Genomic DNA, 15,337 nt, shown 5'->3' on the forward strand with positions numbered 1-15,337 from the left:
TCTTTCCCTCCTTTGTGTTTTACCTAATTCACTCATTCATTCAACATTTATTCGTGTCTGTTGTGGAATAAATACTGTGTTGGGCACTAGAAACAGAAAGGAATGAGGCAAGGTGCAGAGAAGACTGTGGCAGACACATGGGTTGCGTCTTCAAATCCATCTTCCTCTACTTCCTCCTTGACAGAACCCTCATTTTGTTTGAGATGGTAATGTGCCCGGTTGAATACTTGTCTTCAGAACCTCCTCTGTAACTAGTGCTGGACATTAAAATGTAAACCCAAGTCCAATGACGGGGTTTCTAGGAAACTATCACTTCCCGATTAAAACGTGACAGGTATAGCTGGCAACATCCCTTACCTTTTCCCTGCCTTGAGCTTGGAGGTGAGAGGTGGGGCCTTAGTGGTGGTTTGGCCACCATAAAGGAAAAGACCAAAAGAATTACAGAGATAATGGCTGAACACTGTCAGGGCCAATGAACAATTTACAACTGCTTACCTCAGATCTTGCTATGTAAGAAAAGTTAACTACCATTTGTTTAAGCTATCCTTAGTTTAATATTATACCTCTTTGAGCCAAACGTATTACTACTTGATCCAGAGACAAATGTGTAACAGAGGAGTGTTGTGGATCTGTAGAGGCAGAGATAACTAGGTAGGAACAGTCAGAAGGCAGGGCAAGAATCAGGGAGGGTGGAGCTACAGAACCCAAGGGAGGAGATAGCTAGGTACAGGAGGGTGGTTAACAGCAAGAAATGCAGGAAAGATGTCAAGAGAGAAGATGGCTTTAACAATGAAGAGGCCCCTGGTGATTTTTCACACAGCAGTGTCCACGGAATGGTGGCGGAGAAACAGAGGATGCAAAAGGGTGAAGTGACTGGGAAGTGAAGGAAGGGGGCAGTAATTTACACCAGGGGTCTCTGCCCTGCCACCTGGTTTTGTAAATAATGTTTAATCGGAACCCAGTCATACCCATGCATTTTAGTACTTTCCATGGTTGCTTTTGGTGCTACAATGGTCGATGAGTAGTTGAGATACAGACTGTGCAGCCCACAGAGCCAAAAATATTTACTATGTGGTCCTTTAAAGAAATCATTTGCTGACCCCTGATTTAGACCATTTTTCTACGTGCTTGGCTGTGTAAAGCAACAAATGACCAAGCAGCCAGAGGGAGACATAAGGTTGAAAGTTTTGTTTTTGTTTTTAATTTTAAAGAGATGGGGAAGACCCTCTAGGGCAGTTGCCGGTGCAGAGGGAGGAAGTGAGGCACTGGAGAGAGGGGGCTTACCCGTCACAGAAGAGCTACTGGGGCAGAGTGAGAGCACAATGTGAAAGGATGCTGTAGGCTGCTCTGTCCCACCAGGGGTGCTTAGAATAAATTCATAGCAGGGGCATGTGAGGGACACATTTGCAAGAACGTTCAGAACCCACTCTCTTCTCTGCAGACTGTAGAAAAAGTGAGGCTAAAAACAGAGGGGATATTCTGCCAAATTGTTTGGTCTCTTGGGCCATAGTTTCACCACCAGTAAATTGAATTTTTATCTGGGGATTGAAAAGTCTAACCAATCAAGAATTGTACAGCACTCTGCAACTATGAAATGTCACTGAAATGTTTAATAACAGAACGCTCCTGACCCCAGGATGCTGTGTGGATTAAGAGGCAGATGCTTTCATAGTGATGAAAAGCTTTGTGTAGACATTACGTCTTACTAACTACCATCATTACAAAAGGCAGGTAGCAGGCACAGTGAACATGAATCATGTAAGGGCACAAAACCAGGCAGTTTGAAACTGCCTTTTATTAAAATAAAAAGAGGTTGTGCATTTTTTTTCTCTAACCTTAGGAGACTGCAGCAGGTATACAGTCATTTAGGTTTTAGTTTCAACCTTTTCTTCTGCATTTGCAGCAAAGAATCACGAAATATTAGAAGTGGATGAATCCTTCAATAACACTAATGTCAAGGGCTCCAATCAAGATGGCAGAGTAGAAGGATGTGGAACTCACCTCCTCCCACAAATACATCAAAAATCCATCTACAAATGGAACAATTCTCACAGAACACCTACTGAACACTAAGAGAAGACCTCAAACCCCTTAAAGGACATGAAAGATCCCCATGTAACCGGGTAGAATGAAAGAAAGAAAAAAAAGAAAAGACAAAAGGAAGCAGGATGGGACCTGTGCCGGGGGGGGCGGCGGGGAGAGTGGATAAAGAGGAAAGGTTCCTGCACCCTGGGAAGCCACTTCACCAGTGGGGAGATCAGCTGGGACAGAAGGGGAGCTTCAGAGGCTCATAGGAGAATGCAACAACAAGCTTGTAGCAGGCAGAATAGAGAGAGACTTGCATAGACAGTCCGTGCCACTGCCCTGTATGCCCCAGCCTGGGACACGTCTGCTGGTGTGGGTGGGGCTGGGTGCTGGAACTCAGGGTTTAGAGAACAGATCCGGGGAAAGGACTGTTGTTGGCTGCGTGGAGACAGCCTGAAGGAGGTGGAGTGTGGCATAGCTGGAACAGGGGTGTTCGCGGAAAAAGCCTGGGCCTGCCACAGAAGCGAAGCGTCATTGTTAAGTGGTGCATGAAGGGAGGGGCGGGGCTGCCATTACAGCCACCTTCTCCATGTGCCGGCTCTGCCTCTGCGGGCTCTGTGAGAGCATGCCCCAGCTGCTGCCTCGGGGGCACTGGGAGCATATGCCAGTGGGCTGCCCACTCACAGAGGTGGGGCTGAAACAACAGCTGAGCCCCAGGGGCCATGCACCTTAGGAAGTAGGGTTGAAATCTCACCCCGAGGTTGTGCGAGCCACAGATTTACACCTCCACCACTGGCTTTGTAAATTTAGTGCCTGCAGGACATCTGAGTAGACAGCAGGTGTGCCTACAGCTGGGATGGCTCTGGCTTAGCAGCTGTGGGCTTTGTGGGCACGCGCATGGGGGTGCTGGGCTGGGCCAGGGTCGAGCTGCCTCCATAGCTCCCACAGCGGGTCCAAATGTGTGACTCATGAGGTCCTGGGACCTGACTTTGGTGGATCTGCACTGGTGGCCTTGTGAAAACAATGTCTGAGGGACACCAAGGTTGAGCCGGGATTCCCAGGGTTGAGATGGCATTCCCAAGGTTGAGACGGGCCAAAGGCAGTGCCAACAGCAGTGTACTTTGTGAGCCCGCACAACAGGTGACAGGTGATGCAACAAAGCACACTCACTGGCGAACAGCTCTGGCAGAGGAATACTTAGTGGCTCCTCTCCCAGTGGGAGTGCTCCAATCCCATCTATCTCGTACTGCAGCTCATAAATGGATCTGGGGGCTTCTACTCCAACAACTAGGGAACAGACCCAGCCCCTGACAGGGCAGTGACAACCACAGAGCAAAGAGGAGGCCCCACTCAATATCCAGTGCAGGCTCTGGTCACCGTAACACCAGTCACTCCTCCTATCAAGGGGATAATGGCCAGCACATACTGAGGAAAGAGGCGGCAGACATCCACACTAAGAACAGCACTCGCACCAAAAAATATTACGCCCACACAGGCTATACAGGGATACTCCCACATAAAAATAGCCCTCCAAGACCACAGTAGATAATTGTGTCTCCTAAACTCAGAGCAAGAGAAATATAAGTAAAATGAAGCAGAAGAACCACTCCCAATTGAAAGATCAAGAGAACTCCCCTGAAAGAACAAACAATGAAACAGACCTCTTCAGTCTAATAGACACTGAGTTCAAAAAGGAGATAATAAAAATACTGAAGGAATTAAGAAGGAGTATTGATAGAAATGCAGATTACTATAAAAAGGAACTACTGTAGAAACTATAAGCAGGAGCCAAGAAAAATTAGAAAATTCACTCGCCGAGATGAAAGCTGAGCTAAAGGTAATGAATAGCAGAATAAATAATGTGGAAGAATGAATAAGTGATTTGGAAGATAGAATAATGGAAATCACCCAATTAGAACAGCAGACAGAAAACTAAATGAAAAAAATGAAAGCAATATAAGACACCTATGGGATAATATAAAGCATGCCAATTTACAAATAATAGGGATCCCAGAGGAGAAGAAAGAGAAAAAGGGATTGAAAATGCATTTGAAGAATTATGGCTGAAAACTTCCCAAGCTTAAAGAAGGAAACAGATATCCAGGTAAAGGAAGCACAGATGGTCTCACACAAGGTAAATGCAAACAGACCTACACCAAGACATATTATTATAAAAATGACAAAAGTTAAAGATAGAGGGCTTCCCTGGTGGTGCACTGGTTGAGAGTCTGCGTGCTGATGCAGGGGACACGGGTTTGTGCCCCGGTCCAGGAAGATCCCACATGCCACGGAGTGGCTGGGCCTGTGAGCCATGGCCGCTGAGCCTGTGCGTCCGGAGCCTGTGCTCTGCAATGGGAGAGGCCACAATGAGAGGCCCGCGTTCCACAAAACATTCCCAAGGTTGAGACGGGCCAAAGGCAGTGCCAACAGCAGTGTACTTTGTGAGCCCGCACAACAGGTGACAGGTGATGCAACAAAGCACACTCACTGGCGAACAGCTCTGGCAGAGGAATACTTAGTGGCTCCTCTCCCAGTGGGAGTGCTCCAATCCCATCTATCTCGTACTGCAGCTCATAAATGGATCTGGGGGCTTCTACTCCAACAACTAGGGAACAGACCCAGCCCCTGACAGGGCAGTGACAACCACAGAGCAAAGAGGAGGCCCCACTCAATATCCAGTGCAGGCTCTGGTCACCGTAACACCAGTCACTCCTCCTATCAAGGGGATAATGGCCAGCACATACTGAGGAAAGAGGCGGCAGACATCCACACTAAGAACAGCACTCGCACCAAAAAATATTACGCCCACACAGGCTATACAGGGATACTCCCACATAAAAATAGCCCTCCAAGACCACAGTAGATAATTGTGTCTCCTAAACTCAGAGCAAGAGAAATATAAGTAAAATGAAGCAGAAGAACCACTCCCAATTGAAAGATCAAGAGAACTCCCCTGAAAGAACAAACAATGAAACAGACCTCTTCAGTCTAATAGACACTGAGTTCAAAAAGGAGATAATAAAAATACTGAAGGAATTAAGAAGGAGTATTGATAGAAATGCAGATTACTATAAAAAGGAACTACTGTAGAAACTATAAGCAGGAGCCAAGAAAAATTAGAAAATTCACTCGCCGAGATGAAAGCTGAGCTAAAGGTAATGAATAGCAGAATAAATAATGTGGAAGAATGAATAAGTGATTTGGAAGATAGAATAATGGAAATCACCCAATTAGAACAGCAGACAGAAAACTAAATGAAAAAAATGAAAGCAATATAAGACACCTATGGGATAATATAAAGCATGCCAATTTACAAATAATAGGGATCCCAGAGGAGAAGAAAGAGAAAAAGGGATTGAAAATGCATTTGAAGAATTATGGCTGAAAACTTCCCAAGCTTAAAGAAGGAAACAGATATCCAGGTAAAGGAAGCACAGATGGTCTCACACAAGGTAAATGCAAACAGACCTACACCAAGACATATTATTATAAAAATGACAAAAGTTAAAGATAGAGGGCTTCCCTGGTGGTGCACTGGTTGAGAGTCTGCGTGCTGATGCAGGGGACACGGGTTTGTGCCCCGGTCCAGGAAGATCCCACATGCCACGGAGTGGCTGGGCCTGTGAGCCATGGCCGCTGAGCCTGTGCGTCCGGAGCCTGTGCTCTGCAATGGGAGAGGCCACAATGAGAGGCCCGCGTTCCACAAAAAAAAAAAAAAAAAAAAAAAAAAAAAAAATAGGATTCTAAAGGCAGCAAGAGGAAAACAAAAAGTTAATTGCAAGGGAACCCCCATAAGGCTATCAGCTGATTTCTCTACAGAAAGATTGCAGGCCAGAAGGGTGAAGCAAGATATATTCAAAGTCCTGAACGGGAAAAAACGGCAACCTAGGATGCTATACCCAGCCAAATTATCATTTAGAATAGAAGGAGAGATAAAGATGAGCAAAAGTAAAAGAATACAGCAATGCTAAACCTACCCTAAAGGAAATATTGAAAGGTCTTCTCTAAATAGAAAAGAAGTAAGAATCTACAGGAAAGAGTAAATCACTTAAATAACCCAGTACACTGATTAAAACAAAATATCAAAAAACTTCTGTGAAAGTGATGATAACCACAATGAACAGCAAAAGAATGAAAATGAAGATGTAAAAGAGGATCAAAATCATAAAATGTGGGGGAGAAGAGTAATAAAATGTAGACTGTTTTTTCCTAGAATGTGTTTGAGCCTATATGACTACCAGTCTAAGGCAGGTAGAGGGACTTCCCTGGTGGTGCAGTGGTTAAGAATTCGCCTGCCAATGCAGGGGACACGGTTTTGATCCCTGTCCGGGAAGATCCCACACACCATAAAGCAACTAAGCTCACTTGCCACAACTACTGAGCCTGACCTCTAGAGCCCGTGGGTCACAACTACTGAGCCTGTGAGCCACAACTACTGAGCCCGCGCGCCTAGAGCCTGTGCTCCACAAGAGAAACCACTGCAATGAGAAGCCTGCACATGTCAGTGAAGAGTACCCCCCTCGCCATAACTAGAGAAAGCCCATGTGCAGCAACGAAGACCCAATGCAGCCAAAATAAATGAATAAATAATTAAAATAGATTAAAACAAATAAGGCAAGTAGATATAGGAAGTGGTTAACATACTTGAAAACAGGGTAATCACAAAGCAAAAACATTCAATGGATTAAAAAACAAACAAACAAAAAAAAGAGAAAATGAGTATAATACAAAAGAAATTCATGAAACCACACACAAAAGGAAAAAGGGACAAAGAAGAAATATAAAAGCTATGGGAAAATAAAGTTTAAAATGGCAATAAATATGTATCTATCAATAGTTACCTTAAATGTCAATGGACTAAATGCTCCAGTCAAAAGACACAGAGTGGTATATTGGATTAAAAAAACAAGAGCCTACATTATTCTGCCTACAAGAGACCCACTTTAGGGCAAAGGACACACAAAAATTGAAGTGAGGCGGTGGAAAAAGATATTTCATGCAAACAGAAATGACAAGAAAGTGGGGTTGCACTACTCACATCAGACAAAATAGACTTTAGAACAAAGGCTATAAGGAAAGATAAAGAAGGACAGTATATAATTATAAAAGGATCAATACAAGGAGAGGATATTATACTCAACAACATATATACACCCAATATAGGAGCACCCAAATACATAAAAAATTACTAACAGACATAAAGTGAGAAATTGATGGGAATACACTCACATCAATGGAAAGATCTTTGAGACAGAAAATCAATAAGGCAACAGAGATCTTAAATGATACAATAGCATAGTTAGACTTAATTGATATTTTCAGGACATTACATCCCCAAAAAGCAGAATACACATTCTTTTCCAGGGCACATGGAACATTCTCTAGGATTGACCACACACTAGGACACAAAACAAGCCTCAACAAATTTAAGAGTATAAAAACTATTTCAAACATCTTTTCTGACCACAACAGCATGAACCTAGAAATCAACACAGGAAAAGAAATGACAAAAAAAAAACCAATTACATGGAGACTAAACAACATGCTATTTAAAAACCAATGGGTCAATGATTAATTTAAAGAAGAAATTTAAAAATACCTTGAGGCAAATGACAATGAAAACACAACTATACAAAATCAATGGGATTCAGCAAAAGCAGTTCTTAGAGTGAATTTCATAGCAACACAGGCCTTTAAGAAAGAAGAAAAGTCTCAAATAAACAACCTAACCCAACATCTAAAAGAATTAGAAAAAGAAGAACAAAACAAAACCTAAAGTCAGCAGAAGGAAGGAGCTAATAAAGTTCAAAGGAAATAAATAGAGATTAAAAAACAATAGAAAAAAACTCAACAAAAACCAAGAGCTGGTTCTCCGAAAGGGCAAACAAAATTGACAAATCTCTGGCCAGGCTCACCAAGAAGAAAAGAGAGAAGACTCAAATAAACAAAATAAGAAATGAAAGAGGAGAAATCACAACTGATACCTCAGAAATACAAAAAACTATAAGTGAACAATTATATATCAATTATATGAACAATTATACATCAACAAATTCGACAACTTAGAAGAAACGGACAACTGTCTAGAAACATACAGCCCACCAAAACTGAATCAAGAAGAAACAGATAACTTGAACAGACCGATGATTAGAAGTGAAACAGAATCTGTAATAATAATAATAAAAAAACCCTCCCTACAAAAGTCCAGGGCCAGATGGCTTCACAGGCAAATTCTACCAAATATACAAGGAAGAACTTATACTGATCCTTCTCAAACTCTTCCAAAAGACTGAAGAGGCAGGAATACTCCTGAAGACATTCTAGGAAGTCACCATGACCCTGATATCAAAACCAGACAAAGATACTACAAAAAAAGAAAATTACGGGCCAATATCTTTGATGAATATAGATGCAAAAATTATCAACAAAATATTAGCAAACCCAATCCAACAACACATAAAAAAGATCATACACCACAACCAAGTTGGATTCATCCCAGGGTCGCAAGGAAGGTTCCAGCAAACACAAATCAATCAATGTGATTTGCGTGTGTTGAATCACATGATATACCACATAACAAAAGACAAAAACCACATGATCATCTCAATAGATGAAGAAAAAGCATTTGATAAAATTCAACATCCATTTAGGATAAAAGCTCTTACCAAAGTGGGTACAGAGAGAACATATTTCAACATAACACAGTAAGTCACCGACATACGAACCTTCAAGTTGCAAACTTTCAAAGACGCAAACATGCATTTGCATGTCCAATCCCATAAATTATTCTATTTGAGGAGGCACTGTTAGTTTTTGAGGCACGGGACCCAAACATAGAATGGTACACAAAGGCTGCAGGAGCCATTCAGAATGCAATCCAGTGCTACTGGGCCATCTATGAGGAGAAAAAAAGAGGTACTATCCAGACATCACTGGATCATGTTTTCAAGAAGGTGGATAGAATTGAATCCAGCAAAAAGCCAGAACCTGTGCCATCAACATCAGGTATGAATGAAACTGCAGCTTGCCCTCGTCTCCTATTGCTGATGATCCTTCAGCTCTACCATCTCCCACCTCCTCTTCCTCCTCCAGTCAGTAACTCTTCTTGCCTGTTCAATTGACGCCAGCCCCGTATGCCAGCTGTTGTACTGTACTACTTTACTTTTCAAGGTACTGTAAGATTAAAAATGTTTTCTTTATTTTTTGTGTTTGTTTTTTATGTATTATTTGTGTGAAAAGTATTATAAACCTATTATAGTACAGTACTATATAGTTGATTGTGTTAGTTGGGTACCTAGGCTAACTTTGTTGAACTTATGAACAAACTGGACTTACAAACTCACTCTTGGAACGGAACTTGTTCATATGTAGGGGACTTACTGTAAAAGCTATTTACGACAAACCCACAGCCAATATAATACTCAATGGTGAAAAGCCAAAAGCTTTCCTGCTAAATTCTGGAACAAGACAAGGATGCTCACTCTCACCACTTCTCTTCAACATAGTATTGGAAGTCCTAGCCACAGCAATCAGACAAGAAAAAGAAATAAAAGGTATTCAAATTGGTAGGGAAGAGGTAAAAGTGTCATTATATGCAGATGACACGATACTATATATAGAAAACCCTAAAGACTCCATATAAAAACTACTGGAACGGATAAACGAATTCAGCAAGGTAGCAGTATACAAGATTAACATACAGGAATCAGTTGCATTTCTTTACACTAACAATGAAATATCAGAAAGGGAATGTAAACAGTCCCTTTTAAAATCACATCCAAAAAAAAAAAAAAATAGGAATAAACCTCACCAAGGAGGTGAAAAACTTATATGCTGAGAACTACAAAACACTAGTAAAGGAAACTGAAGATGATTCAAAGAAATGGAAAGATATCCCATGCTCTTGGATTAGAAGAATTAATATTGTTAAAATGGCCATACCACCCAAAGCAATCAACAGATTCAACGTGATCCCCATCAAATTACCCATGACATTTTTCACAGAACTGGAACAAATAATCCTAAAATTTACATGGAACCATAAAAGACCCATAATTGCCAAAGCAATCCTAAGGAAAAAGAACAAAGCAGGAGGCATAACCCTCCCAGACTTCAGACAATACTACAAAGCTATAGCAATCAAAACAGCATAGGACTGGCACAAAAACAGACATATGGATCAATGGAACAGAATAGAGAGCCCAGAGATAAACCCACACACCTATAGACAATTAATCTTCAACAAAAGAGGCAAGAATATATAATGGGGTAAAGACAGTCTCTTCAGCAAGTGGTGTTGGAAAAGTGGGACAGCCAGCCACATGTAAATCAATGATTTTAGAACATACCCTCAAACCATACATGAAAATAAACTCAAAATGGCTTAAAGACTTAAAAATATAAGACATGACACCACAAAACTCCTAGAAGAGAATATAGGCAAAACATTCTCTGACATAAATCATACCAATGTTTTCTTAGGTCAGTCTCCCAAAACAATAGAAATAAAAGCAAAAATAAATAAATGGAACCTAATCAAACTTACAAGCTTTTGCACAGCAAAGGAAACCATAAACAGAATGAAAAGGCAAACTATGGACTGGGAGAAAATATTTGCAAATGATGCGACTGACAGGCCTTTATTTCCAAAATATACAAACAGCTCATACAACTCAGTAACAAAAAAACAAACAACCCAATCGAAAAATGGCCAGAAGACCTAAATAGACATTTCTCCAAAGAAGACATACAGATGGTCAATAGACACATGAAAAGCTGCTCAACATCACTAATTATTAGAGAAATGCAAATCAAAACTACAACGAGGTACCACCTCACTATGGTCAGAATGGCCATCATCAAAAAGTCTCCAGGGCTTCCCTGGTGGCACAGTGGTTAAGAATCCACCTGCCAATGCAGGGGACAGGGGTTCAAGCCCTGTTCTGGGAAGATCCCACATGCCGCGGAGCAACTAAGCCCGTGCGCTGCAACTACTGAGCCTGTGCTCTAGAGCCCGTGAGTCACAACTACTGAGCCTGCATGCCACAACTACTGAAGCCCATGCGCCTAGAGCCCCTGCTCCACAAGACAAACCACCGCAATGAGAAGCCCGCGCACCACAACGAAGAGTAGCCCTCACTCGCCGCAACTAGAGAAAGCCAGCGCGCAGCGACAAAGACCCAATGCAGCCAAAAATTAAAAAAAAAAAGTCTACAAATAATAAATGTTAGAGAGGGGGTGGAGAAAAGAGAACCCTCTTACACTGCTGGTGGGAATGTAAATTGGTGCAGCCATTATGGAAAACAGTATGGAGATTCCTCAAAAAATTAAAAATTGAGTTGCCATATGATCCAGCAATCCCACTCCTGGGCATATATGCAGACAAAAATATAATTCAAAAAATACATGCACCCCTATATTTATAGCAGCACTATTTACAATAGCCAAGACATGGAAGCAACCTAAATGTCCATTGACAGATGAGTGGATAAAGAAGATGTGGTATGTATGTGTGTCTATATATATATATATAGAGAGAGAGACACACACACACACACATACATACATACAATGGAATATTACTTGGCCATAAATAATGAAATAATGCCATTTGCAGCAATGTGGATGGACCTAGAGACTATCATATCAGTCAGAAAAAGAAAGACAAATACCATATGGTATCACTTATATGTGGAATCTAAAATATGACACAAATGAACGTATCTATGAAACAGAAAGAGCCTCACAGACATAGAGAACAGACTGCCAAAGGGGGACGCAAGGGGGGAGAGAAGGACTGGGAGTTTGGGATTAGCAGATGCAAACTAGTGTATCTAGGATGGATAAACAACAAGGTCCTACTGTACAGCACAGGGAACTATACTCAATATCCTGTTATAAACCATAATGGAAAAGAATATAAAAAAGAATATATATGTATAACTGAGTCACTTTGCTGTACAGCAGAAATTAACACAACATTGTAAATCAACTATACTTCAATAAAATTAAAGAAAAAAACACTAATGTCAAACCATTTATTTTATGGATGATGAACAGGGGACACAGAGAAGTTATGATATTTAGCCAAGGGCCTGAGCTGGCACAAGACTCCTATTCTAGGCTGTTTTCCTCACATCAGTGCCTCCATAGCCTTACTATTATCTTATCTCAGTGGGTTTCCCAGGGCGCAGGGCAGAGGCAGTGGGCCTCTTCCTGGAAGGAAAAAATATTATCTGGCTATATAGATGCAGCTGTAGACAGCAGGTTTACCACATGATGGCTGTGCTCTGGCTGGGCCGTCTCCAAGGACACAGTTCTCAAGGGTCAGGCCCCTAGAGAAGGGACATACCAGCTCCTCGGGGCCCTCCTGCTCCTCTGGTACAGGTACTTCTGGGAGCAGGCACGAGTCAGAGGGGCCCTGCCTAGCTTGCTCCTGTGGAAATGTGCTCTTCAGTTAACCCTCGGGTGAAGAAGTGGGGCGGGTGAGTTTCAGACCAAAACTTCTGCTCTCCATTGCTTAAGTGACAAAATGGCACATAGTATATTGCCTCTAGTTTGAATGTAAAAAAAAAAATCATACAAAAACATGTTCTTAAGTTTTATGGGGTTATGAGCCCCTTTCAGAATCTGAAGATCTTTCCACAGAAAAATATACATACTTCATAAATTAACACATATTTCAAGGAGTCCATGGACCACTTTCCATTCATGGGCTCTTAGGGGGGTTCCTGGACCACTACCCATTACCCACCCTCCACCCACAGCTAAAATTACACTAACAGTGGTTACCTCCTAAGTGGTAAGATCCTAGAGGACTTTTCATTTTTAAAAATCATTTTATGTATTTTCCAAATTTTCTATGGTCACCATTTCTTTTGGTTTAGTATAATCAGAAAAAGTGTTATATAAAAACATAAAAGTACCCATCCAAAACTCCTATCGTCTGTGTTCATATGTTAGCTTTCAAGCACCTCATAGCCCTTCATAAAGCTCAGACATGCCAACTGCTCAAGTGAATTTTTACGTTACTGATCCTAATACTGTTTGTACTGATAATTCAGATATGGCATATTTTACTGTACTTAGGTCTGAGATATTCAAATCTATGTATCTTATTATTGTAGGTGTTTTTCACAAAACTTCCCCCAACTGAATATGTCTGAAGAAAATGTTCCATTGGCTATCTCAGTTAGTTAAAAATCTCCTTCTCTCGTGCGTGCCCTTTAATTCTTTCTGACTGCTAATGACTATTTACTCAGCTCTACAACTGTATTCTCCTCAATGTCAGTCTAAGCTAAATGGGAACCCCAAAAAGTTGTCTTGTCCAGGAGGCAGATTAGATCCCAATGACACCGGATGTAGACTCTAGCCCTGAAAAGCAGACATGGAAGGCATACTTCCAATGAATAAGCTACAATATCATAAGTAAAACTGGAACAAATGGGTGAAGTCATCTTAGAGAATTCTAGGGAATATCTGCTAAAAGACACAGGAAGAATATGCCTCAGAAATTATCTCAATAAATAAGTGACATAATATGACACCGCCTTAATGGTGTTCCACCCCAGACAATGCATTCCTGTCCTCTCATTCTCCCATCCACGTCTATGACTGGGTTTCTAAGCCAGGAGTCTCCTCTTCAACAGACAGAAACAGAATCTTATTCTTAAAAAGAGTCCCGAGGCAGTTCTCCCTAAAGGGCTGACTTAAGGCTGCTAAGGATCAGGAGGGATGTAATCAACAATGTCAACAGGCCAGGCTGGCATAGCCACAGCTGCACCAGGACTGATCAGCCAGTAAGAGTTTAACAGATAGACATTGCTCTGGAATTCCATTTTCTCTCATGCGCTGTGAGTGAAAATGGGAGTGAGAGTTGAGTGAGCCCATGATAAATGTTGACGTGCTGCTGAGCCGAGGTCATGGAGAGAAACCTTGATTACCAGTTACTGAGATTCCAGTGAAGCTGCTACTGGCTCAGCCCTGGGAGAGTGAGCGCTGTTGACAGGGACTGAACATGTCCACATACCTGTGGGCTGCTTGGCTGGCTAGGGCAAGGCTGCCAGTGTTGCCCTCTATAGGAGGGGCAGTCTGCCAGAGCAGAAAGCGCATGTGCTTAGAGGCAGACAACTGAGTTCACATTCAGGCTCTGCCACTTGGTGGCCCAGGACAAATTCTTTGACCTCTCTGACCCTCAGTTCCTTCATCTGTAACACAGAGATATCAATGCCTATCTTGCAGGATTATTTTGAGGGTTAAAAGAAGTAACTTATCTGATATGTGTTAGCAGCACTCACTAAATGGCAAGGTAACTTCCTGTTCCCTAGTCAAATCCACTTGCTGCTACTCAGCCACAGTGATTTTCCAAAGCAGAAATCTGACTTCTCTACTTAAAACATTTCAGTGGCTCCCCTTTTCTCCCAAGATAAAGAAAAAAATCCTGATGATCTACGAAGCCCTGCATGTCCTGGTCCTTGTCAACCTCTCTCCCTTGCTGTCCTGTGCTCTAGCCACATGGACCTTCCTTATGCTCTCGAAAAATGTAATCCTTCCTATCTTGAAGCCTTCACACAGGCTAAAAGCCCCTTAATTCCTAGATCTCACCTATCTGGTTAACAACTTTTCATAACTTCTTTGGGAAGAACGTTTCTCAACCTCCAGACTAGGTCAGGCCTCCTGACAATGCTCCCTTTACCTCTCTTTCACAGAACTTGATCTGCTTTGTAATTATATTTGGAATGACTTATACTAGGACTTCGACAGTAAGATCAAGAGGTAGACACTGTGCTTTTTTGACTATCACTGACTCTCCAGGACTCAACATCAAGCACAATGCCTGGCCCATTTTAGGGGCCTAAAACGTTTACTGAATAAATGAATGAATGGAAGTTCAGAGGAGAGTTGGAAAGCATTCGTTATTAATCTGGTTAGTATTGATACTTCTCTGCAACATTTAACCACGTTCTGCCCCGCACACTTATTAACATTTAATTCTTCCTTTCCTTGCTGGATTTCAGCTTTGTTGTATATACAACTTCAAATGTTCCATTGCCTCCATACGACAGGCTCAGAGGAGCTGCTCTGTGTTGGGGAGATGGCATGGAATGGAAGGGAGTATTAAATGGCCTGAACAGGAACAGAGAGAAAGGTGAACTCTACCTTGAAGGTGGCTGTGGCCTGAGATAAGAATAGGTTTCCTGTCCAATCTTTCCTTCTCAGGGGCATTTGAGTTAACCTCCCTTTGTTGGGAGGTGAGGATTCAATAGGGCAACACTTACTTGTTCCCATGAAGAAATCATATGACGTTCAGCAG

At 41.9% G+C, this 15,337-nt stretch overlaps 1 protein-coding gene across 2 annotated transcripts in view; it reads right to left on the reverse strand.

Annotated features, from left to right (window-relative positions):
- The window catches only part of TPGS2 (tubulin polyglutamylase complex subunit 2), a 56,786-nt gene that overhangs the window by 24,817 nt on the left and 16,632 nt on the right, over window positions 1–15,337 (reverse strand). For both annotated transcript variants that reach the window (XM_007455218.1, XM_007455217.1), the window contains exon 3: window positions 15,303–15,337. In XM_007455218.1, the coding sequence (XP_007455280.1) occupies window positions 15,303–15,337 (35 nt within the window). The remainder of the gene's footprint in view (window positions 1–15,302) is intronic.

Source organism: Lipotes vexillifer, unplaced genomic scaffold, assembly GCF_000442215.2.
Source record: "Lipotes vexillifer unplaced genomic scaffold, Lipotes_vexillifer_v1.1 scaffold90, whole genome shotgun sequence".
Lineage (NCBI taxonomy): Eukaryota > Metazoa > Chordata > Mammalia > Artiodactyla > Lipotidae > Lipotes > Lipotes vexillifer.